At 40.1% G+C, this 25958-nt stretch overlaps 1 protein-coding gene across 4 annotated transcripts in view; it reads left to right on the top strand.

The window, feature by feature from the left end:
- Positions 1 to 25958, top strand: part of uggt2 (UDP-glucose glycoprotein glucosyltransferase 2) — a 42184-nt gene that overhangs the window by 5639 nt on the left and 10587 nt on the right. For 3 of the 4 annotated variants that reach the window (XM_087176513.1, XM_023415840.2, XM_087176512.1), the window contains exons 10-32: positions 216 to 315; positions 773 to 833; positions 1136 to 1227; positions 1403 to 1553; positions 2464 to 2583; positions 2856 to 2941; positions 3079 to 3214; positions 3877 to 4008; positions 4129 to 4293; positions 4939 to 5062; positions 5151 to 5249; positions 10361 to 10455; positions 11046 to 11255; positions 15256 to 15387; positions 16019 to 16149; positions 17170 to 17265; positions 17482 to 17584; positions 18374 to 18453; positions 20501 to 20690; positions 20805 to 20963; positions 21090 to 21175; positions 23681 to 23765; positions 23965 to 24047. In XM_087176513.1, the coding sequence (XP_087032639.1) occupies positions 216 to 315; positions 773 to 833; positions 1136 to 1227; positions 1403 to 1553; positions 2464 to 2583; positions 2856 to 2941; positions 3079 to 3214; positions 3877 to 4008; positions 4129 to 4293; positions 4939 to 5062; positions 5151 to 5249; positions 10361 to 10455; positions 11046 to 11255; positions 15256 to 15387; positions 16019 to 16149; positions 17170 to 17265; positions 17482 to 17584; positions 18374 to 18453; positions 20501 to 20690; positions 20805 to 20963; positions 21090 to 21175; positions 23681 to 23765; positions 23965 to 24047 (2716 nt within the window). The remainder of the gene's footprint in view (positions 1 to 215; positions 316 to 772; positions 834 to 1135; positions 1228 to 1402; positions 1554 to 2463; positions 2584 to 2855; positions 2942 to 3078; positions 3215 to 3876; positions 4009 to 4128; positions 4294 to 4938; positions 5063 to 5150; positions 5250 to 10360; positions 10456 to 11045; positions 11256 to 15255; positions 15388 to 16018; positions 16150 to 17169; positions 17266 to 17481; positions 17585 to 18373; positions 18454 to 20500; positions 20691 to 20804; positions 20964 to 21089; positions 21176 to 23680; positions 23766 to 23964; positions 24048 to 25958) is intronic. The other variant, XM_023415841.2, reaches the window with a different exon arrangement.

Genomic DNA, 25958 nt, shown 5'->3' with positions numbered 1-25958 from the left:
GTATATTAATACATTAGTGGCAGGAGATGCTTTTATTTTGTACTGTTGACTTCGACTAATAATTGTAACACCGCAAGTGTGTTCAATATCCTATGATTACCTGGCATGGTTTTATTTTGTCTAAAAATAATGTGCATTTGTGTGTGTGTATATATATATGTGTATTTATATGTATGTATGTGAATGTTGATGATTTCATCATTTGATGTTCACAGATCTAAGTTTCCAAGCAGCTGCCAGAATCATGGCCGTGCCCAAGTTTGATGCTTTGAAGCTTATGCGAGACATCAGTCAGAACTTTCCAAGCAAAGCCAGGTAAGAAAATTCATCTAATTTTCTCTCTGGCTGAGTGGCTAACACATTTGGTACCATTCCAAATTCCAGCTTTTTTTGTGGAGCTCTACTCTGTGTTATAATGTGTGTATTCATGCACAACAAATCCTGTTGTTTAATTGCACCCGAAATATTCTTTTTATAAAACCCATGTGTTTGAGCATTATTACTTTTCCCTGTGACACCTATTACCTCCACAATAAATACATCTGTTGTACAGAGATCTAATCAGGTTTTTGGATGTTTGCTTATTTTGGCTCAGGCAGCTTGTAATAACACCAAGAAGTGCTGAGTAAGAGTCGGGTGTTTACAGGGAATTGACTGCAAACGTACCATCTTGAGGCCCACAGGTTTTTGGAGATTAAAACTGGCATTTTACAGCCGGCTGGGGATATAGTAAAAGCTGATGGTGACTGTACATGTTTTACTGTTCCCACAGATCACTGACAAGAGTGGCTGTAAAGCAGGAAATGAGAAAAGAAATTGAGGAGAACCAAAAGGTGCGATATCATAAGCAGCTTTCCCACATGATAGTGCAGGAGGTTTTCTTTGATAACATTCTTAGCTATTGCACAGGTTTTATTTTAGAGAATGAGTTTCTAATCTGTATCTGAAATAAATTCCATCAAATGCAACATTTTATTCTTGCTTCTCTCTTATTTTCTGTGCACGCTTTATCTTTTCTGCTTACAGCTGTAGTCCCTGTGCACATTTTGTCTTCTTGAAAGATCAGACATTACAGGTAGAATCACTCTTTTAGGGGTTTAGGCATTCCACTAACACTTTGAGCTTATTCTTTCAGCATCTCAGTGAGACCATTGGTGTTCACCCAGGAGACGGGGAGCTCTTCATCAATGGGCTACACATTGATCTGGACACTCACAACCCTTTCAGGTAGGAGCTCAGCAGGAGGGGCCGGTGGTCTGCCTGTGCTCTCCCCAGAAAGCCTCACACCTATGCACTAGCTCAGTAATCCTGTTGCAACAAGATCAGAGTTGGCTGCATTTCAAAGCCACTGCCACACAGCTAATATGTATGGAGAAAATAACCTGTGATTTTGCATTTGCAGCATTTTGGACACCCTCAGAGGAGAGGCCAGGGTCTTGGAGGGGCTTCATAACCTAGGCATAAAAGGAGAACATCAGGGCAAGCTGATGAGATTACCTGTGAATGCAGTGGATGACAGCTATGCCTTAGATATCAGACATCCAGCTATAATGGTGAGTCGTGTCCAGAAGAATTATTCATCTGGCCCAGATCAATACTGCAGGTGTTTTTTCTTCTTTGTGTACTTGCACCAGGGCTTGAATTAGTGGCTCATTCATCAGGCTATTGCAACAGTCTCGAGCCTGCCAGAAACCTCAGTTATTAACTTGGAAGTTAGCCAAGAAAAGGTATCAAATTAAAAACTTGCAAGTTCTTATTTTTGCTCCTCTGGCCATTTTAATATTCTAGGTTCTATAAAAATGCCAAAGAAATGAAGATATTAAGCCTGTCCATGTTCAACCAAAAATGTAATTTCATCTTACATCTCTCTTTCTAGAGACTGTGTTTAATATATAAGTAAGTATGAGTCTCTGAGAGAGAGAGAGAGATAGAGACATTGGTAAGGAAGAGAAGACACTGTGTAAGGGGGATAATGACAGTGAGGCAAATGTTTACAGCATGGGGAGGCTTGTGAGTCAGAAAGACCACTGTTCTATTCCTAAGAGCCTTCTCTGATGGTGAATAGCAGAGCTGCAGTCATGCCCATAAATTCAAAGAATCCAGCATTGGATACTCAACTTTTGTGAAGTTTTGAAAGTGAAAGTTTGGAATTTGGGATACATGGAAAGGCGTTGTTCTGATGGAAGTTATAGAGACAGAATTGGAAACAAAAAAAAATCAAAAGCAAAAAAGGAAGGTATTGCAGGTATTGTACTAACCCGTTTCGAGTAAGCCAAGTATTGTAACAGGGTGTAGCAAGTTCTGTCATTTACATTTATATGCAGAAAAACTATTTGATAAATAAACCTCTAAAAAAAACTTGTCCTTTAGAGAGGCACTGAATCTTTCCCTATTCCAGGGTTGCTTTTCTGTTACTGACACTTAACTCATGAATATAATTTCTTTTTGTACTTTACATTCCAGTGGATAAATGACATAGAGAATGACCCGATGTACCGCAGCTGGCCAACAGGTGTACAGGAGCTCCTCAGAGCCACCTTTCCTGGAGTCATCCGGCAGATCCGACGGAATTTCTTCAACCTGGTGAGTTGACGGAAGGGACTGGAATGAGGAAAGTCATCATTGTCTTGTTACGTTGACTCACCTGAACACTGTGAAGGTCTTTGTATGTATCCGATTCTTCTGCAAGACTCAATTAAATACTCTTTTGTCAAATTGTGGCTTGTTTACCATCAAAACATTTCAGTTAGCACAGACAGACACAGTGGCACAGAAGAGCATACAAAGATACACATTACCTTTTGATTATTAAAACAGTCTGGGGTGTATTGTTCTGATGATACCTTTGTTGTTAGGTGCTGTTCCTAGATCCAGTACAAGAAGAAAGTGTTGAGCTGGTGAAACTCGCAGAGCTTTTCTACAAGCATAAAATTCCCCTGAGGTAGGTGCTGTTATTTCTGACACCTCCACAGATGTTTATGTGGTCTACTCTTGGCATTTACAATCTCTACTAGGTAGTGATTCTCATTTCACCTGCAAATTAAATACTTGTTTTTGCACCGTTTTTTTTTTTTTTAGAATTGGATTTGTGTTTGTTGTCAACACCAAGGATGAGATTGATGGCTTCTCAGACGCAGGGGTTGGATTTTACCGACTACTGAATTACATTGCAGATGAGTACGATTTATCCCAGGCTCTGATGTCCATGGTCTCAGTAAGTATATCATGTATATAAATCTCTGTTGTTTTAACAGGCACTTATTGAAGAATAACTAAAACTGTTTTCTCATATGAACTCCTGACAATGTCTGAACCTGATTCCCCAGACATTGTCCTTTCACACATGTAGCACACAACAGGTGATTGTCTGTGTCAGATATTCCCTACTAACTACTTACCTTCTGGAAATGCTCCGTTTGTTTTCATCCGGGTTTGCACCAGTTGCATGATAGAAACATCATCGACACCCAGTCGCTTGCCATGAATTTTCCTACAATGACCTGCTCTATTCACACAAATCGGACATTGCATGGGCTTTGTACGAGGGGGCTGGCAGGGTAAAGTCTGTTTAATGTCTGGTCCAACTATTTTGTACATTTGCATTCTCACATACAACTCCTCTGGGTAATTTCTAGATAAGTTCAGGGATGCAGAGCATGTGTGAAAGCATTATAAAGCTATTTCTTTGTGCCCTGGTATCAGTTGTTTTATTGTGCTCCATCTTATTCCATGGTTTTAGACATTATTGGACTAGATGAGTCAGTGAGATGTTGCTTCTGGTATCAGCTCTTCAAACAGAGCTGGAAATTGTTGACAGTGGTAGGGATCTGAAGACAGGGATGGTCAAATCTGATTTGACTTGCCACTCTCTTGCAGATGTACAACAAAGTAGATGTAGGCGAGACACTATCTGTTGATACACTTTCTGCTTACCTGAAGAGAAAATTCCCTAAAGCCAATGCTGAAAGGATTTTCGGTGCAGAATCTGAGTATGATGACAAGAGAAAGGTAAGAAAATTAAATGGTTTTCACTATTGTCTTTGTCTTCATTGGAAATAAGGATTTTTACTTAAAAATTGGTGAAATAGGACCGACAGACCAGGATTGTCTATGTTTTCTTTGCTCCAGGATGGTTCCCTCTTCTACAAAAAGACTGGCCTGGGTGCTCTACCTCTGGCATTATTCAATGGAGTCCCTCTAAGCCCAGATGAGATGGACCCAGAAGAGCTGGAAACCATCATCCTGCAGCGCATAATGGACACCACCACTGCCTTCCAGAGAGCTGTCTTTATGGTATGACACGACTGTATGGAAAGACACTCACTCCTCATATTTAACCTACCGAAGTTTATTTTACTATGAAATAAGGCATTAAGATTAATACACGTGTGTCAGTGGAAGTAAACACACACTAAAGAACTGTACCAATGGAAGTTTGTTCGTGCTTATAGTATGCATAAAAGTAATATGTCACCTTCTAGCCTGGGGTTACTGTTTGCTGGACAGTGGTTAACAGTGATGCTCTCTGAGTAAAGTAAAGAAACATATCTGTGATGTAATACATGGCTCTTTACTGTGAAGTATTACATTTAGATTTGGATGAAATTTTAATGATCTCTGCTTGAAAACTAGTTTATTGCAGTAGAGTATAGAATATATACCGAGCTATTAGTGTTTGTTTAATGTAATGTGGTAAATAATTAAAAGCATATTAAGTAACTGATCAATAACCTACTTGCTTTTTGCTAGATTTGCTAGATAGCAGGACATGCAGTTTGCAGTTAAATATTCATCCCCTCCTTCCCAGCTCTCCACATCATTGTATTTGTTGACACATTTACACTTAACTGCATGTTAACTGGGCATAGTCAAGATCCAGTAGATCTTTATGGATTGATGTTCTAAATGACATAACTGTCTTCCGTTCTCTGGTTACAGGGTCAATTAACTGAGGGTTCAGATGTGGTGGACTATCTAATGGAGCAGGCCAATGTGGTTCCCAGGATGAACCCCCTTATTCTAGGTACTGACCGAAAGTACCTCGACTTCACTGCCGCGCCAGGTGACCTGTACTCCTCATCTTACACCATCCACTATTGATTCATCATCTAAATTCCCCTAGGTTTTACTTTTTCTATCTTGCTTTGCAGTTGTATATGATTGGGAGGACACAACTATGTTTTCATTCTTGGACATCAGAGACAAAACAGCTGTAATGGCCAAGAGAATGAAGTACTTTACAAATAATGGTAAGACATTACTTGTAATTTCATGCCTTGCTTTCCCAATAAACACGATTTCAGATGAATGCACACTATGTCATTTTCAGTAGCACAGTGACTTGTGACTGTATAAATAACTAAATCAAGCATTTGCATCTTGTCCTCTAAACTGGAACAGCTATTGTACATTTGTTTGCTGAAAATGTGTTAAACAAGCAGTATCTAAACAAAAATGAATCCTACACTGCTTTACTGATCTATGAAAGTGTGAAAGCAACCTTTGTGAAGGCAGACAGACTGCGCCTCCAGCAAGATATAATTACTGGGTCTGCTTACTGGCTCTCAGCCAGCAGTCTAAATGGTCATCAGTGCTGCATTTCACAACTCAGGCCCAGAGTGGAGGTGTCTCAGTGAGGCTGAGGAGGCTGATTGCCATCCCACCTCTATGGACTGGCTGTCTGGCTGACTGCCTGCTTTTCTGACTGACTGATTGACTGGGGGGGATATAAGTATGACAAGCAGCACAATTCTCCTCTAATGTACTCAGCTCTCTGCCAGATGTCTCATTTGCTCTCACCTGTCACACACGAACTGAATGTTCATTGTAATGGCTGTGCCTCATTTTCCTTCTCACTTTCATCTGATAGTCACTGTGTAACCAGGGTGAAAACTTTTTAAGGGATAACGAGCTTTCTTTAAAAGCCACATAAGCATTAAGGTTGACATTAACAAAAATACAAAAAATAAATTTGCACTCCAATGTTGTTTTCATTATACTCTCAGTGGCCGCCTTGTTCAGTACACCTGTACTCCAGCTTCTTAATGCAAAATTTCTAATCAGCCAATCATGTGGCAGTAACTCAGTGCATGAAAGCATGCAGACATGGCCAAAAATCTCAGGTGTTGTTCAGACTAAACTTCAGAAATGGAAGGAAATGTGATCTAAGTGACTTTGATGGTAGAATAATTAGCTAGTGCCAGATAGGGTGGTTCAGTGAGGAGCATTTCTGTGTGTGAAAATGCCTTTTGAGTGGGAGAGGTCAGAGGAGAATTGTTCTTGTTTAGGTGACTGGGAGGTGAGAATAACTCTAAGGACAGAGCTAGTGCAGAAGAGCATCTCTGAATGTGCAACATGTCAAACGTTGAAGTGGGTGGGCTACATCAACACACCATCCTGGGCTCTACTCCTGCCTAAAACTTGAAACCTCTGTGTGTGTGTCATTTTGGGTGCTCATGAGAGTATGCTGCGTGTGTATGCCAGGACTGGGCTTACTGGCCAATCACAAAATGTAATCGACACAATGTGAAGCAATGGAGCTGTATTTATTGTGCAGGGAATATATTATTGGCACAAATTTGGCCCCTTAATACTAACTGAGCATTGTTTAAATACCACAGCCCGCCTGTGTATTGCTGCAGATCATGTGCATCCCTCTGTGAACACAGTCTGCCCATTTTTTAATGCCTACTTCCAGCAGGATAGGGAGCCATATGCAATTGTACTTACTCTATATATCTTTATTTGGAGGGGCGTTAGAATTTTTTATTTATCAATTTATTTTTTGGTGGCAGTTAAGAGTTTGCAATTAGCCTGATATGCATGGAAAGGAGAAGGTGGTGAGGGAGATAGGGGGAATGGAGGGAGGAGGGGGGTAAGAAGTTAGCGGTTAAGGGAGGGAAAAGGGGTGAAAGATTGTGAGACCTGAAACGTCTGCATTTTCAGACAGAGCTCATTTTCAGACAGAGCTCCTCCAGTTGTTTCTTCTTCTCTTCCATTTTTTTCTTCTCCTTCTGCAGTACTTTCTTCTCCATGAGTTTTACTATCGTCTCTTAGTGCTCTTGTATGGTGTTGTATTTTGTCTTTCAAGCCTTCTTGTTCAGGAGGTTCTCGGCTCCTTTTCTCCTCAGCTTTGTGGTCTGTGTGAGCCTCTCAGACATAGATCTCTTTCTCCTTCTGCAGTTGCAGGATTTCATTCTTCCTTTGGTGGAGTTGCTCTTTCACCACGTTCACTTTGTGCTGGTTCTTGTGCTCTGTGACCTTGCTCTGCCCCCCAATTGAATTGGAGATGATGCTTTAGATAGGAGACTTCCAATGCATTCATTGCGATGGTCTTGTAACACTTTGTGTATTCATCCTTGAGCTGCTGCTCCCTGATCTTTAGCGGCTCATCCAGCCAGCTTACCCTGTGGAAAAATGTCACCCTTTCAGCCTGTATTCTTTCAGTATGCTGTGCTATGCAATCTACCTTTTTAGGCACTTGTTTTTAGGGTTGAGCATTATGAAAGGCTTTTTGCAGAGAGAGCTCCATCATTGGCATATGTTTGAACTTTCTGTCTGTCATGAGGGGCATCATCTCTAAATCTTACCCTTTGTCGTGGGTTGTTTCTTCTGGCCATGGCATTGAGAAACAAAGGCACTGCAGAGAAGTGTTGGTACTACAATGCCATAAACTTTAGTTTCGTGTAGAGGTTTATAGTTGTCTGTAGTAGATTGTAGTTATATGTAGGAGATGGTGTCTGTAGTAGGTTGTACTTGTACACAGTACTTGTGTGTAGGAGGTGCAGAGCTACTCTGTTGATAACACCCACAAAGTACCACACTGACAGTTCCAGTTTCCCCTAGTTCCAATAATAAAAGTCCCAAGTTTTGAAAATTAATTTTATATTCTATTCTGGGTTAATTTTGGATGAATTCAGCAACTGTAGTGACATGTTTGTGAATTCAGTGATGAAGCATTTTGAATTCAGTACAGGTCTGATTCACATCTCTCATTGCTTTGGCTCATGGGTATTTTGGCCCTTCTGACTAACTGATGAACAAAACATGATTTCTCAGAAATGAAGCTGAAATAATTCAAACTGGTGGTCAGAACATAAACTGATATGATGGTTACACTATCCACTACTATGTTTCTGCATTCAGTAACACTGAGGATATCTTCTACAAAAACTTTAAATAGAAATACACAAAAGGAAAAACACTTTGTTGGCAACACAAATGTTTATGTTCTTTAAATACTTTTAGATAAATAGTGTGAGTATTTGCTCAGAGCCCTGTCAACACTGTCAAACTAATGCATCCTCTTCATTTCTTTTCTTTATGTTAACTTGCCTAAGTGATAACAAACAGTATCGCCAACAGAAATGTCTTTTTATTTAATTGTCAAATTGTTCTCCTGTTTGGACATTTTCATTCATGCATATTGCATTGATATTGTATATTAATTTTTAACGAACATAAATTCATAATGGAATTCTATGGGATGAAAGATGCAACTGTGGAAATTTTGAAAGCCTGCTAAACTTTGAAAACTACCTACTGACATTCCCACAGTCCTACAGAGTTTGAAAATTCAAAGTCTTGTGAGTATTTTCGAGATTAAACAAAGTTGTAACCTGTGTTGTGATCAGTGTTGCAGTTTTGGAGAAATGTAAATCTAAAGTGACAGCTTTACAGCCGTTTTGAGACTTCATCAGTGTGTCAACTAGAGGTAGGAGCAGTAACCAGAAAAAATATTCTAAACTGCTCTCAGGGCTGCAGTTTTAACTGTACAAGCACATGTAATACCTTAAACTGTTGCCACAAGCCTCCTTTGTCTCAAAATGTAAAAGCATAACCCAAAGGAGGTACAGTTCTTGAGATCTAAGCCTTAATTGATAGGTATAGCACTGTCAAGCTCTCATTCTCTGCTATAGAAACTGCAGGTTGACTCCTTCCTCATCGTCCTCTTTCTTCAACGTACAGATTCTTCCTTCATCTTAAGAAAGCGTAAGCATGGACTACGTTTTCATGCTCAGCTACTGTTGTTGCAACTGTAAAAATCTTGGCCCCAAAGCTTTACTTTTTAGACAGTTATTTCTTTCTCAAGAAAATGTGAAAATGTGCTATACATAAGTGTAATGCCAGTGGTTGTTACTGTTGGCATAAAGATGAGATCGAGGAGTTCGTTGCGTTAGAGTCAACTGGTTTTGAGTTCAATTCCACTGCGTGAATAAGCAAATCAATGAAAAAGTTATATCTGTGGCAAGGGCAATTTTGTTGTCAGAGCAGTATTCTGTCAAGTGGAGTTTGCTGTTTGGAAAAAACTTGCAGCTTTCTGGCTCACACCGACAGATGTATGGTGTTTTCCCTTAGAATATTGCCAAGTTTGAGTTTCATTGTCTAGTTCCCATTCGCTACTCTTATTAGTGAGGATTGAACCTTTTCACATTTGAACATGGTTTTCAACTTTATATCATTCCAAACCAAAGCTTTTGTTAATAGACAATTACTTATTGTCTGTTGGGCTGGGCTCAACAGTGCAAGCTTTCCACCCACATTTGCGACTAAAGATGGATGTTTGCCAGCTGTAAAATGTATTAAGGAATGTGTGTGAAAAAGTGTTGCAGAATTCAGCCCAAGCATGTGTTTTTCCTTTTTTTTTTTTTTTTTTTCAACAAAAAGGTTGATAACACAACAACAGTGACGATGACACTCCACTGAACCAGTGTTGTCCGTTGAAAAATTCAGGTGATCCACCCGTCATCACAAAGGGCCCTTTAGTCTGTGGACCACTGGCTGAGCTCAAAGAAGGCCAGATAACCTGTTTATAAACCTGCTGGACCAAATATTGAATAATTATGATAATTAATAATGAAAATCTCTAAATAAATGCAGTTTGAAGCATTAAAAAAAAAAAAGCTAGTGTACTTTTTATATTCAAATATATAATTATTTTGCTTGTAAATATCTCCTTGTATCCCTTTTATTCAGGAAAAACACATCATTTGATACATTTTCATTGTACCCCTAAAGTTCTTAACTTAATGCGTTCCTAAATTTTTCAACTTAGCACACACAGTAAGCATCAAGCACCTGATTATCATGCTGGTTCCACCAGCATAACAATGAATTCAGTGCACGTCAGTAGTTTCCAGTCACCGGACCTCAATTCGATAGAAGATCTTTGGGATGTGGTAGAATGGGAAATTCGCAGCATGAATGTGCAGCTGACAAATCTGCAGCACCTGCGTGATACTGTCAGAAGCGTTTTTTAACAGTCGCTAATTAGTTTGTATTATAACAGGATGCTTAAATTGAATGCAATGTGATATGTACGTGTTTTGTGTAGTATTGAATTTTTGCTCTTTTATCTTAGATGAGGATGGGATGAGTACTGTGACCATATGGATAGCTGGAGATTTAGAGAAGCTTTCAGGAAGAAAGCTGCTGCTCAATGCTCTGAAACACGTGGTGAGTATCAGCACCTCCCCATTCTGTCTTCTCATGACTTAGTTTGTGTAGGCTTGACAGTATATCACAAGCCTTAAATTCTAGGAAGGAATGAATGCTGACTCAATCAATGACATTTTTCACATTTGCCTGTCTTTGACACAAATCTTACACTTGGTGTCCCTACAGCTACAAAACTTGTCTGCTGTAAATCCATGCCACACACACAGACAGAAGAGATGAATAACATTAAGATGGTTTAGATACTGATTATGAATTCAGGTTCCTCTTTTTATTACCAAAAACGAAGAAATTTATTCTGAAAACTTATTTTGTGCTCTGTGCTCTCACAGAAATACATCAAGATATCTCGAAAAACTAAATACTGCTTTTGATACACTACAGATGGATTAGGTGTAACAGAGCAAGCAAGCATATTTGGTAGTGATAAGTAGTATAGGACAAACCTTTACTGTTACTTTTAAGCACTCAACACTCTCTCCTCCCAGTGCTCTTTCTCAGTGACACCTGCAGTTTTTGGAAATATGAGAATGTGTGATATTTGTGTGAATTATATCACTGCTGTTTGTGCGTGTGTGTCTGTGTGAAAGCAGAAGGCCAGCCCTGGAGTGCGAGTGGGGGTGATAAATAACCCCAGTGGAAAGCCCAGTGAAGATAACACTGTGCTGTACAGGGCTATCTGGGCCTCTTTCCTCACCCAGAAGAATAAGGCTACAGCAGATTTTGTGCAAAAACTCCTGAAAGAGGAAAGCAGCCAGCTCCTCCAGCAGGGGACCAAGATTAAAGATTTACTGATGCAGGTAAAGGAAGGATTAAGAAATGCTGTTCTGTTTTCTGTCACTTTAGAGATGATCAGATTCCAAAAATTTCATTTGCATTTAATTTATATGACAGGCAAATGGGACCCTTTTTAGAACTGTACTTTTGCAATCACCCGAAAGTACGAGTTTTGGGTACAGCTTGGCTATATATTGATTTACTGATCTGATCTGATTTGATATGAGACTAAATGTTGCCTTGGTTTGTCATTATCTTCACAAATTTGCCTCATCGAAAGGCTGCTGTAGAGTTACAATTACATCTTTATTCTTTACCGACTGAAATGTATACGTAGCAGAGTATTAAAAATAGTTCTGACTAAAGGGTCACGAACTGAAAGCTGTCATCTACGGTCAGATTCAAAATCTTGTTTTCTTGTGATTTGATCAGATAGTTGACTAGATTTAGATAAATGTAATTTAAATTTAGACTTCATTTAAGAAAAGTTCTTGTGAAGCTGCTTGTTTGGGCTACATTTAACATTTGCAAACCTTGAATTATTTTAACATAATGAAGAAAAAGATTTATTATTTAGGTTTTATTTATATTTCTCAAACTGAAGTATCTTGGTATCAGTAATGAAAGTCAAGACTCAACACCTTGATTATTCAGAGTGAAACAATTACTCATCGGTCACATCAACAATATTATTATTAATATCCTTTATTGCAGTTTCCTTGTGTTTGATTATATTCTTAAGGCACAAATTGTCATCTGTATAATATTATTACATGATATACATTACAGATACACATATGCACTGAAAAATTAGCATAGTATGATGAATGATGTTGTCGAATATGTTGAATTATGTCAGTTATGTTATGTTATTTTAATTTGTTAGAGCTAATCAGTGAGTAGTTTAACATCCACATGATACTGGATTTCTAGCACTTGCCTCCTGACAGACGGAAAGGAACAGTTTACATGAATATCATTACAAGTAGAATATATGCAAATTTGATATCTCCTATCTGCAAAATTGCCGAAGTGAATCAGCACTAGCTGTTAACATAGAAATCTTCTGATGCCGTCAGTCGACACTTATTAGAAAAAATTAAATGTATTATCTGCTGTGTTAAAAACATGAATGCATTTTAGCTGAGATAGTGAAATCCTATTTTCTTGTTTTCCGACATGGGAATTTGTCAGACGATCCATGGCCAAAAAAAGTGAACTAGGACGCATAGGAACAACGCATGAGAATTGTTTGTGCGTCACAAAATGCATCAACAAGATGGAGATGCCATCATGCCATGTAAAATATTTTGTCAATTTTATATTGTTATTGATGTATAAGGTTGTATGGTTAGTTTTCTGAAAATTCAGTTAATAAACTATTTAGACATAAAATAGCCAAATGGAAATGTATGTTTTGGGCTACATCTTTTTATGACGTACCTGAAAAATCAAGGCATTTCATCCATCTGATTCAAAATTCTATAAATCTGATACTGCCATTAAACATTTTGGCTCTTTGATTTGTAATACTGCATGCAATTGACTAATGTAACCAGAAATGTTAAAGGAATAGTCGCCTAAGTATAAATATTGTAGCAAAAGCTCCCAGGGCTGATAGATTTATATCATAGGGATTATCTAAGCCAAACTTTAGTTTCCCATGGTTTGTAGTGCACCCATGAGGCCAGAAATCTGAGAGTAATCTTTGATTCAGACCTGAATTTTAATATACGTCTTAGCAATATCTCTAAATCTGCCATTGGTATTATCAAGATCAGATCTTTTTTTTTTCATTCAGTGACACACAAACTGGCATCCACGCTTTTGTTTCCTCATGTTGATTAATGTAATCCCCTATTTGCTTGGCTACCCCAGAAATCCATCAACATCCTCCAGCTTGTTCAAAATACTACAGCAAGGGTACTCACAAGAACTCCAAAATATGACCACATTTCTCAGATTTTTGCCTTACTGCACTGGTTACCAGTGGCATTCAGAACTGCTTTTAAAATTTAATTGCTTGTTTTTAAATCACTGAGCAGCCTGGTCCCATCTTACATTATTGACTCTCTCAGCCCCTCCACCCCTTCTCTGAGACCTGCAGATCAGCTGTTACTCTCAGTTTTTATTTCATTGTCTTTTATCTCTGTTCTCTATTTCATGATTGCAATACCGTGTTTTTTAATGTCTGTGAAGCACTTTGTAAACTTGTTTTATGAAAAGTACCACACAAGTGAAGTTTATTATTGTTATATAGTAGGGATGCCCCGATTGATTGGCCACAGATCACTATTGGACGATTTTCATTAAAAATACGTGATCGGTTGATCGGAATTAATGCTTCTAGTCACCGGTCACCTTAAAACTGTCTGCGGCTGAGAGAAGCATTGTGTGCTGTGTAGGGTTGTCCCGCCTCCTACCTTGTTCATTGCGCCAGCGTGCAACAGGCCACCAAAACAAAACAACATGTCAGCCGTGAGGAACTTTTACAAAGTGTGTAAGACTGATATAGCCTACAAAATGCAATGCATGCCAAAAATGATCAGTATCTCACTCATAGAACGATATCGATGGGGAAAAAAAAAAATAACATGATCGAGGTATCCCTATTATATAGTGTCATATATTCCCAACCCTGAAAGATATACAGGACTACACTGGGAGAGTTACTGTTAAAAATAAGTTAATTCTTTTTTTTTTTTTTTGTTTATTGGATTTATGTTTGTCTTCTCAGTTGTGTCAGTAAAACGTGTTTATTTGTGAAATTGGAGGAATGTTACTTTACATTGATATAAGTGATAATTTAATGAGCATAATGGTATAAACTAGGAAAACAAAGGTTGGATATAACGACTTTTAGAGACTTGTCTGCCTGTGCTTTTTTTATTTAAGTGCACAGTGGTGAAAAAATGGTGATTGATGAGCCCAACTTCTCATTCCTCACTTGAACATCAGCTAACGGAATACATTTAGAGCATGCATGATGCTCCACAGTCTGTGGATACCAAGGCAAGCAGCCTACTCACTGTCACTTCCACTTGATCTGTCACAGGGGCCAACACAAGGCAGGTTCCACACTCCGAATCTTTAAGTAAAAAGCGCTGGGGGCCTCTAGCACCTGATGAATAGGCGAGCTCCTGCTCACCATTCATGGTTGTGAGAGCCACATGTGTTCAGCCAAGCCTAACCATCACTCTGCTGCTGTAGGCAGTCTACAACTGCTAGTGTTCTCTTTCCTGTAGCATGCAGTATCCACCCACGCAGCATTGCACATAAGAAAGCAAATTCTAATGCACTAATCAACAAATCAGCTGACAAGGGAGCTCCAATCACTCCCATCAGGATAAGTCATATAGCACAGGCTACATGTGGGACCAACCATGACAAACTGCCCTGCAGTTATACCAGCCTTAAACCATGATGAGACAATGGACTGGAAATAGCAATGGAAAGATAGGTAAGAGGTGGCTGTGTGAGTTGAGACTCAGGGTCTAGGGATGTGAGTTTATTATTGGCTGCCAGACAGACTTGCTGACTGGATTGTGCTGACATTATTGGTATTTCACCTCTTCTCCTGAGGAGGGAAATGTTAGAGAAACTAATAACCTGACTCCACAAACCCTCCACACTCTCGCACCTAATTTGTTATAGACAAAAATGGCAGAGGCTTAATTAAGAGTTTGTTATATTAATTACAAATTGATTAATCTCATTTTCACACATGTGCATTTCTGACAGCTCTCTCCTCTGGCTGAAATATTTTATGTTTGAAAACTGCAGTGATTGCACTGATGTAAGGCATCAATAATATTGTGAATAATTTCTTTTTTGCCTCATACATCATTTCTTATGCCGATGCATCGCTCAGATTTTGTTTTGGACAGACTTTAAAGGGAAAAAGGTCCTTGAGCTAGCCTATTGTATTCGTTCAGTACATCACAAATTCTTCAGAAATTTGTGGGTTAACAACACAGTCAATTTATCTAACACCCTAAACAAACTTTTGTTATTCTGCTCTAGGGCATGGATGTTGATGCCTTTGAGAAAAAGTTCAACACACTGGAAGTGGATTTTATCCGCAGTCAGCAGCTGTTCTGTCGAGATGTCCTGAAACTGAGTCCTGGAGAGCGGGCAGTGATCAGCAATGGCAGAGTGAGTGGACTTCAACCCTAACACAGTTCACTCAGCCTCTTCACTGATGGTTACTGATTCACAGATTTCTGCATGAAAAGTGGAATACACTGCTTTATATTGTCAGTGAAGAAAAGCATTGATTAAAAGTTGTTGGTATTGTTTTCGACAGTGCAGTAGGATCCTCTAAGCTGCTGCACTTTGGGTTTTTCCCCTCTAGTGTTTTCAGAGGGCTTCCTTAGTACTGTCAAATCAGCATGATGTCTGTTTCTTAAAGGTCACAGGTGGCACAAACGGCAAAGTGTGTGTGTGTTTGTGTGAGTGTCTGTGTATCTGCTGACTGTATGTGTGCACAGAGCTGATGACTGATGTCTCAGCAGCAGCGATGCTGACAGTTACGGATGAAGAGGCCAGCCTCTGAGATGGCAGTAACAATTAATATCATTTTACATTCCTCTACTGCAGTGGCAGGGCTCTACTCCCAAAATAGAAAGGAGGAAAACACATCACTGAATACCATGACTTTAAGTGGATAAAACACGGTGTTACAATCACATTAAATTTAACACCCCCCTGGCAAGTAGTAAATAATACATGCTGAGATATGAATTGGAAAAGTCGTGTTCTGACTGCATTATTTTCTCCATGTTAGATCCTTGGTCCGTTTGAGGAGCAGGAAGAATTCACTGTGGAGGATTTCCATTTGCTGGAGAAGATTACACTGAGTGGTTCTGCAGAGAAAGTCAAAGCCAGAGTTAAACAGATGGGGATGAAGCCAAAGCAGTATGTTTGTTTGTTTTGAGCCTTTTTATTTTTACACAAAATGTCCTTCCCATTCCCTTTATCTGTCTCTAATGGACGTTTTTACATCCTTTTAAACTCTTTAGAATTTTAGCAAATTTAATAAAAATCAAAAACTGAAATCTCTTATTTACAAAATATACAGACCCTTTGCTGTGGCACTCCAAAGTGTAGTCTGTGCATTCTGTTTCCTTTCATTTTCCTTGAGAACCTTCTTCTCAGTGGCAAGGACAGGCAGTCTGGTCAGAATTAAGGGAAAGATGCAAGCAGCTAAATACGGAGAGCTCCTCAAAAGAAAACCTGCTCCAGAGTGCAAGTGATCTGAGACTGTTGCGACGGCTCACCTTTCAGGACAACAATGACTGAAGCACGCAGCCACAACAATGTTGGAGTGGCTTAGGGACAAGTCTCTGACTGTCCTTGCGGGGCCCCAGCCAAAGCCCAGACTTAAACACCGTAGAACATCAATGTAGCAGTTCACAGATGCTTCCCATCCAGTCTGACAGAGCGTGAGAGAATCCGCCAGGAAGAATGGGATAAACTGAACAAATCCAGGTGTGAGAAGCTTGTAGAGACTTACCCAACAAGAGTCAAAGCTGTAATTGTTGCCAAAGGGGCGCCTACAAAGTACTGAATTAAGGGTCTGAAAACCTCTATAAATGAGACATTTCAGTTCTTGATTTTTAAAACAGTTTTTAAATCATGTTTTCACTTTGTCAAAATGGATTATTGAGAGTATAGGTTGATAGGCAAAAATGGTAATTTTAAGGTGTGGAAAAAGTTAAGCCGTCTGAGTGCTTTCTGAAGCCACTGTACGCTATGAAACTAAATTCTGCAAGGATGACAGTATCATTTTCTCAGTTTGATGATGGCCTTGACTGATTTATGAGGATACCTTGTTAACAACTGGAGATCACATTGTGTGAGCTCTGTTTGACATCTCCCCTAACATGTATCATTAATAAATGATGGACTGACCCTGCTACACCTCTTTTCCCTCAGTGCCAGTGACTTAGTCATGAAAGTTGATGCCCTCTTAACTGCAGCTCCCAAAGGAGAGGTCAGGAGGGATGTCCACTTTATCAAAGACAGCCACAGGTGGGCAAGGTTTTTTTTTTTTTTTTTCCTCCTGTTACTGCTGTCCTCTTGGCTCTGCAGTCTCACTCTGCTTTTGTTATAATGGATCTGAAAATTGCTACACCATCATTTCAAGCAGCGCAGAAAGGCGAATCTTCTGATTTGCAGTTCTGCTGAATAAGTGTTGTATAACCTTGTGTTGCTGAATTTGCTTTGGTGTGCTGTTCTCCTCCTCAGTATGCTCCATCTCTCCCCGCGTGAAAACGAGGTGTTCTATGATGTGGTGGCCATCGTCGACCCCCTCACTAGAGAGGCACAGAAGATGTCCTCTCTGCTCATTGTGAGCTATATTCTTCCCTTTTCTCCATTGATTCTTAATACACCAAGAACACCCTAAAATCATTTGCATAGAAATGGAGGGTACAGAAATGCAAAGCACACTTTTTCCCATTCTTATATGGTTAAATGTTTCATGGTTGTATTCTTTTTTGCACTTTATTGATTCTGAAAGATACTGTACCTTTGTTGATATCCTGACCATTCTTTGTGTGCTAAAACAAGTATGCTTAGTTTTTGTTTGACCAGATAGGGTTATTTCAAACATTTTCCTCAGTGGGCTTAGTTTCACTGAATCCCACTAGCCGTCTGCAGCATCTTGCTGGAGGCTTTCTGTGGTGAAGAATTTGACTTGGGTGAATATGAAAATATGACTCACCATGCCTTTACACACAGCCAGCAAGAGAGGCATCTTCAGTAGCCGTTGTTTGCAGTGTACACTTTTCAGTAGTCTATGGCAGGATGCAGTAGAAAAGTATGATGCCCGCATATCAACATCACAGCTGGTCACAAAAAAGTCAGCTCACTGCGCCTTTAACTACTCATTTTTTTTTTTTTTGACCACTGTTATATCATGAAAGATGTTATGCAAGAATGTCTGTGCTATGCCATTTGTGAATCCTCATAAACTCGGTATAGTAAGATTAATGGGCAGTAAAACTATAAGCTACCTTCAGTCGTTTGCTCAGTGTATGGCTCATATCCTGTGGCCTGTACTCGTGGCCCCTCTGCTGGTTTTTATCTACTTTGCTCGTGATTTCTAGCTTGGTCTCTTCTTCTGTGACTCTTGCAGGTGCTCAGTCAAGTGGTCAATGTGAGACTGCAGGTGTTTATGAATTGCCGGGCCAAGTTGTCCGAGATGCCCCTCAAGAGGTAAGCTCTAGCTCCAACAGTAATTAAATTTTCCTGTTTGGCTTGTTTGTGTATCCTCTGACCACTGCAGACTTAGCATCTCTGCCTCGCTCCTTCCCTTTGTAAGATTATACTGCACAGATGCAATCTGCTTAATAACACCACCTTATTGCTTTGGGCCTCCCCTCGCATCTCTGGTTAAATTGCTTACAGCTTGCACAGTTGCAGCTCAAGCCATGCAGTAAAAACAACAAAATAAGAAATAAACAACAACAAATGAAAGGTTGAAATTGGCCATTAACATTTACACCACTGCATGGATGTTAGTCATTATGTAATTTGGGATGTTTTCTCTTTTGATTTGTTCCATAACAAGTTGAGTCATTTGTAGAGGTAGTGAACTGAAATAGCTCAAATGTTTTTTTTGTTTTTTTTCTTAGTACCAAATGGAAAATTTTCAGGACGTTTATGCTCACTTTGGAGGGACAATTTACAGTATAACCTTTATTAACCGCTGTTAGGTATCAGCTGGAATGGAATTGATGGAAATAACTCTCCCCCCACAAATCACTCAAAAGCCCCCTCTCTTCCCAACCCATCACTCTCCTGTCCCCCTGAGTGACAACTACCTGTAATTGACACATGGCTACATATTTTCACATGAGAGACAAATAAGCTGGATGTCCGCAATCAACTAGCTAGTCCACGATTCCAATACAATGCAGATACATTTCATGTTATTAGCCTTTGTAAATGAAATGTTTTGTTTTTCTGCTTGATTTCTTAAAGCACCATTCTCATATTTAACCACTAATAATCTGAGTACCTGAGAAAGAGTACAGACTTTTAAAAGCCAGAAATCTGAACACCTGGCCAGGCCTAAGAAACTTCTGCTTTGGGGAATGAATGCCCTTTTAAATGACAAAATGGCATTAAAAAATAAACAAACATTGAGATCGGAAAGACGGGGCAATGGAGCGCTGTTCAGTTTTTCGGATTTCATCATAAACATCCTGATAATGATGTCCATCTTAAAACAAGCAGATGAGGTTCTTAATCGTAAAGGTTACATCTTCCCTGCTTCGTGTCTCTTGTAGATCTATAAGCTTGATAATCCTCCAGCCCACCCTTGGAGATACTGCTGTCAGTGGGTGCACATGGATCCTCTTCTGTGTCATTGGGTTCATTTTACTCACTGTTCTGCTTCTCATTATGGTGAGACTGAGGCCACAGGGCTGCTCATCTTCTTTGTCTCACGTTTCTTCTTGTGGAGAATTGGTCATCTCACAAAATAGAAACCAGTCAAATGAAGACAGTGTGTTTCCCCTGGTGTACTGGGTTTCTCCTCCTTAACTACAACCTTTCCCCCACCACCTTCCTGTGCTGTGGTAGCAGCTCCCATCTCACCCTGGGGTCAACAGCCCTTGTTTAACCACTCTGTTCTGGTCTACAGAAAGATGGCTGCTGTGGCGCAAATTAAATCTTGAGATATCTTCCTGTGGATTAAAAAAAAAAAAAAAAAAAAATGTGACGTATTTTTTGAGGACGAGAAGGCATTCTAAATAAAAAGAATTAGAAGCGGTAATGTTTATCATCTGCAACGTTATCGACTCTCATTATGACTCCTTGGTGTCAGAGGGCGCACTCAAGAAAAGCAATTAGCATTAAGATTAGCCTGAAGCTGGCCTCTGCGACAACTCTGGGTAATAATGGAGAAAGGGAGCAATTTTGTTACACAGACCGCTGCACATATTTCTGTTATTGGCGAAGCAAGAACACTGGCAGTAATAGTATTAGATTCCTAACTTTGAAGAGATTGTATATACCCAACTGTCACAATAGAGCCCATCTCTCCTGCCCTAGAAAAGAGAGTATTGCACAACATGTCATCATTTTAATGCTTCCTGAAGAGCACAGAGTGTTTGTTAGATGGATTTGTTGTTTCAGACTGGTAGCAAAAAGTCCTGCAACATTTTTAGGTCTTTCAGTTATTTACTCTGTTGTTAGATATTATGTTAATTTGCAGTTAGTTGGCAAGCATTTTGATCATCTCTCTTTGTCTTTGCAGCTTTTACCGCTTTGTCTTGGAGTCTGATGTGGGTTTCTTGGCCAACGACACAGTGTCTCCAGGACCAGTTGCCCGCTTCATGGAGCTCCCAGAATCTCCACTCCTCACCCTGAATATGATCACACCAGAGAGCTGGATGGTGCAGGCAGTGCGCAGCCCCCATGACTTGGATAACATCCACCTGCAGGAGGTACCCTGCTCCTTAGTCAGTCCTATCATTCTCACCGTTAAGTAGAGTCCAGATGCTTTGTATTAATCATTCCCCCTACTGATTTCTCCTCTGCAACTTGCGGTTTTGCTCAAGGTGAGTGGTGTTGTGGCGGCGGAGTATGAACTGGAACACCTTTTGCTGGAAGGCCACTGCTTTGACCTGTCAACTGGTCAGCCTCCCCGTGGACTGCAGTTTACACTGGGCATGAGTCTAGACCCGCTCATGTATGACACTATTGTCATGGCTAACCTGGTCAGTAGCCTTTCTCTTCCATATCAGAGTTACTAGGATAGTTTTCTTGCATTGTTAGATAGATGACAAGTGTGGAATGTATTTCTTGTTGATTGCATTCCATAAATACCTTTTCAACAACAACAGGGATATTTCCAGCTGAAAGCAAATCCTGGTGCCTGGATCCTAAGATTACGTGAAGGAAGATCACAGGATATCTATCAGGTTCTCACGTGAGTATTTACCAGTGGCTTTTTTATGCCATTGTAGTCTTTCCTATCATGTCCCTTACAGATACTGAAAACAAAGTTAGATAATGATGCTAATTAGGTGACTTCATCAGTAGCTCAGCATCAAGGTTGTTCTCAGCTACCTCTTCATTTCATACCGGTAGCTATGAAACCCATCACTATGGTAACATGGAGAGCTGCTGACACTGTAGCAGCTCAAGGTTTTGATGAGTGCAGGGAGTTCTGCTCAGCGCAGAGGGGAGAGAGACAGGTAGGAGGAAAGGGGTGCTATTAAAGAGAAGACGGCGTGGAGGGATGATTCAGCTGGTCACCTGCCATGCCATCCACCTCAGACTGCAGAATATCAGCAGCAGAATGTGTTTTAGTTAGGACGGCGTAGGTGTCAGAGGCTGCATATACTAGACGGAGTGCGTTGGCGTTGTCTAATTTCCCTGGATGAATAGAAACAGTATTGTGCTTTGGTTGGTTTGATAAATTTTCTAAAAAAAAAAAAAAAAAAAAGCAATTTTCAGTGCTTTTATATTCTTTTTTTAAAGATTATTTTTGGCATTTTGCCTTTATTTTTCAGTCAATGTAGAGAATAACAGGAAACAGAGAGAGGTTATGGCATGCATCAAAGGCCCCCTCTACCAGTCAAACAGTGGATTTTTACAGTTATGTGTTATGTGCTTTAACCACCTTAATTGCAGCCATATTCAGTGTCTTGCATTCTGCAGTTTTACTTTAATTAAAATGTACTGTGGCACTTTTTAATCTGATCTAAAGCAAATCAAATTCGTATTTATCAAAGGAACTTGTACCCTATTGTATCATTTCTATTTAACATATCATAGAACAATAATCCCTCACATTTAAGTTGCAATAATGGCAACCATGTATGTGAGTCCGCATACGCAGCTGTAGTGCACCATACTAGATGTCCCTACAACCACAGATATTGTTCTCTCTGGCTATCCTCACATAAGATTTAGGACACGTACAGCCCTTGGTTCCCCTGGAATCATATCAGACAACCAAGATTTATTCCCCAATCCTCCAGGTGAAGCTAAGAGGTGATGTCATTTTTCACCTTGGCAGTGTCATTATTCTTGTGGTTAGCGGCACTCTGCTCTGGTTAGGTGGCCGATCAGAGTCTAGTGGGAGTGTCTGTGCTCTCCAGTCCCAGAGCCTGCGTTTTCCTCTGTGCTGCCACTGCGCCTCGCCCTGACAACGATGAATGAGATGGCTAGCTCTCCTCTCCTCAGAGCAGGGATACAGATTGATCTCTGGTGCTTTCTAACACAAGCCCTAAAGGCTGAGTTGCACCGGTGACAGCAGAGGGGGCAAAGCACAAGCAGCACTTGAACATAGGGGGGATGCACTTTGGGCCAAATGAGGAGGGGGCATTTATCAAGGTTAGTTTTTTGCCTTTAGTAAGCATTGGGGTCATAATGTGCATCATAGCCTATTGCTCATCTCTGCCTGAAGTTTGCTCTCGGGTGTTTCACCATCAGACCCTGCAGATCCTGCCTGCCAAAACACATTTGCCACTGGACAAATCAGTCCTAAAACAATTACAGTGAGAGGCCAGTGTTACGCAGTCAATACTGTACAGACTTTCTCATTAAATCTACCAGTATATACAGCATAGCTGGGTAGCAGTGATGGATAAAATAATGGTAAGGTGATTCCTAATGGTGATGGAGGGTAATGAATATGGTTCAGAGTGTGACCCTGGCAGTTCTCCCAGTATCCGCCTTTAAGTGTGTGCTCTCACTCTCTGTCAATGGTCTGTCCATTAGCTGCTGTTGTCTCCTTCATAGAGCAGTCTACACTGTGTATCTTTCTTGTACTCTTGCCATGACTAAAACATGTGATCCAACCTTATTTAAGTGGTGGCCTCAAGCACACTATTAACATGCAATTATAAGTCAGATTGATTGGTTGAGTAGTTCTATGATAGTTTACATTATATAAGCATTTTAATAAATGGTAATATAGTTGTTGGCCTGAAGGTATAGTAAACTGTATCACGCTGAACAGTTTATAAACATAACTGCAAATATCAGCAATGGTTGGTTTAAATGCTAAATGGTCTGGTTATAATTCTTCAAATCCACTGCTAAATGGTGTCTGTCCTCAGCTTGTAGACTACAGTTACCAGCTCAAGTTTGTTTACATCGTATCTCTGTGCCCCTGCAGGCTCATCCGTCAATCAAACACATACACTGGTGAAAAATGACAGCGCTGATTCCTATCCAAAGCCAATTGAGTAGCTTGCCAGATTTAATCTTTCACTGATTTCTTGTTCAAAAGTCTATGGCTAGATTATATAAGGCTATATCATCTAGGCAGCACTAAAATGTGTAGATTGCTAAATTTCAGTCTCCATGTGGGGGTTTCACCTGTGTTAGACTAACCAACTACAGACCCATTGTTGAGATTTCATAATTGATTTTTACTCTTAGTGATGGTAGTCACTTTTTCACTCTTTATCCACTTTTTCAGGCACGACGGAACCGATTCCCCTGCTGATGCTGGTGATGTTAGAGTTGTGCTGAACAGTTTCCACAGTAAGATCATCAAAGTCAGAGTGAGTGCTATTCACATGCAGATTAAACACTTCATAGCAGTGAACTTTATTGAATTTACAGTAAAATACTCTTCTGCGGTTTTCTATGATGTGCATTTCAGTCACAGGTCACAAATCGAGGATGCTGAAATGATTTTACACAGTCTGTGATAAAAACCAGTAGGAGCATCATTGTTTTGTGTCTCCTTTCTCATTGTAGGTGCAGAAAAAGGCAGATAAAATCAATGAAGATCTTTTAAGTGAAACTAGTGAAAGCAAAGGCATATGGGACTCCATAGCAAGGTGTGTAAACTTTCCTCACATATAGCTAAAATCTGGTTGGTTTTAGAAACCACCCGCAGCTGACTGGCAGTAACTGTGAGCTCATTGATTGGTGGGTTTGTTGATGTGCCTTCTGTTTGTCAATTATACATTGCGGTTTCAGGAGATCTTATTCCTCCCCTGGATCCAGACTGCAATATTATGCTGTAAGATCTAGTCTTGCAAAAAATATGTGCTTCTGTAGGTATGTGTGTGTGTGCATTTGTGTGTTTTCCCTCAACAACTCCTAACTGTGTGATCCTGTCTCCTCACTTAATGCTTGCTGTATGAAGTGTTTGGAGCTCTTTTGAGAAAAGGTAGGCAGTGTTGCTGCAACCCATTTAACACCTAAAACTTCTTCGTCATACTCATTAGCATGCAGTGTTTATTGGTTGCTTTCAACTGCGATACTGCTCTGAGTTTTGTAATGAATCCGAATGACTTCATGTTATTCTCTAGCAGGATATGTTAATATTTTAGAGATGTGTTTAGATATCATATTTCCATTTCCATGTTCATGTTCTTATTGCATTTATTTATTTATTTATGTGGTCATTTCAGCAACACCCCAGGCAGTGTTGTAGCCTGTATTGCCTTACATGTGCTGGAATTAAAAATCTGTGCTCTTGAATTTATCATCAACTATGATGTGTTACTGATCAGACTGCAGGTAAAGATGGCTGCCTAAGTTCTTGGAACTTGGAAAAGGAACCAGAACAAGGGCAGAAAGTTGAGCACTACCAATTAGATAAATCTTAGCTTGTCTTGCCACAGAGCACAAGCACTGGAACCATAATCTTGAGTAGGGGCTAGACTGTCTGTCCTCCTGGAGCTGAGGTGGGCCAGCTCGATGTGGGGATACTTTTGAGCCCTTGGCTAAACAGTTCTGTGTTAAAGTTTTCCCTGATGAACAGGAGGACCATTTTATGAGGTCTGTACCTATGACCCTATTTGTACCTATGAATAGCCATTTAGAGTACATTGCCTTATTTGAGTCTCTATTTGAGGCCCTGGAAGAGGCACCACCTATGAATCCCAGAGTGTTCATATGGGTAACACTTTAAATATACCTGACATCAGAGAAACCTTAGACCAAAGATGCATGATTGACTTTGTAGTTCAATTGGCAACTGCAATTGCCATGTCTTTGACACTAGAATCCCCCAGCAGTGAAAGGATGGTGCAAACTCATTGCTGGACCTTGCATACCGTAGGAGCAGTACAGGCTCTGTCCTAGTCATGGAACCATGGACCAGCTCTTTACTCTCCTAAAACCTATCCAATATTGGAGTTTGCTCCAGTCTACATATCATTTGTGGACATTGGTAGAGCTATGGCCATGTATATTGGGGTGTATCTTGCTGTTGGTGTGAGCCATCTGGCCCTTGTGTAATTGGAGTTGGAGCTATGTCCGTATTCTCAGCAATAGATCGAGCACATTCTTGGTGGGCTCACGCACAGGGACCTTCTGAGGGCCTCGGAGTAGAATCACTGCTCCTCCATGTTGAAATAAGCTAATTCAGGTGGTCCGGCTGTTTGAGCAGGATACTTCCTGGACACGTCCTGTAGAGGTATTCTAGGCTTTTCCAACTGGGAGCATACCCTGAGGCAGACCCAGAACAAGTTGAGGAGATTACAAATCCCTCCCGGCTTCGGCATCTGCTAATTAGGAACTCTAGGATGTCGTTGGGGAGAACAACATTTGAGCTACCCCATATAGCCTGTGTCTGCCTCGACCAGGACCAGATAAGAAGCTGAAAGAGGTTGGATAGATGGATGAATAGATTTATAATTGAATCTAATCTTAAGACCATTTCCCATGGTATGCTTGCATTTGAGTAATAAAAATACTTATAACATTAAAAGGTTAAACGAAAGGATAAATAAGATGGT

The sequence above is a fragment of the Seriola lalandi genome, unplaced genomic scaffold (assembly GCF_002814215.2).
Source record: "Seriola lalandi dorsalis isolate HSWRI2012SDOR001 ecotype SW California unplaced genomic scaffold, Sedor1 jcf7180002054559, whole genome shotgun sequence".
In the NCBI taxonomy this organism is placed as follows: domain Eukaryota; kingdom Metazoa; phylum Chordata; class Actinopteri; order Carangiformes; family Carangidae; genus Seriola; species Seriola lalandi.
This window is presented reverse-complemented; position numbering and strand designations above follow the sequence as displayed.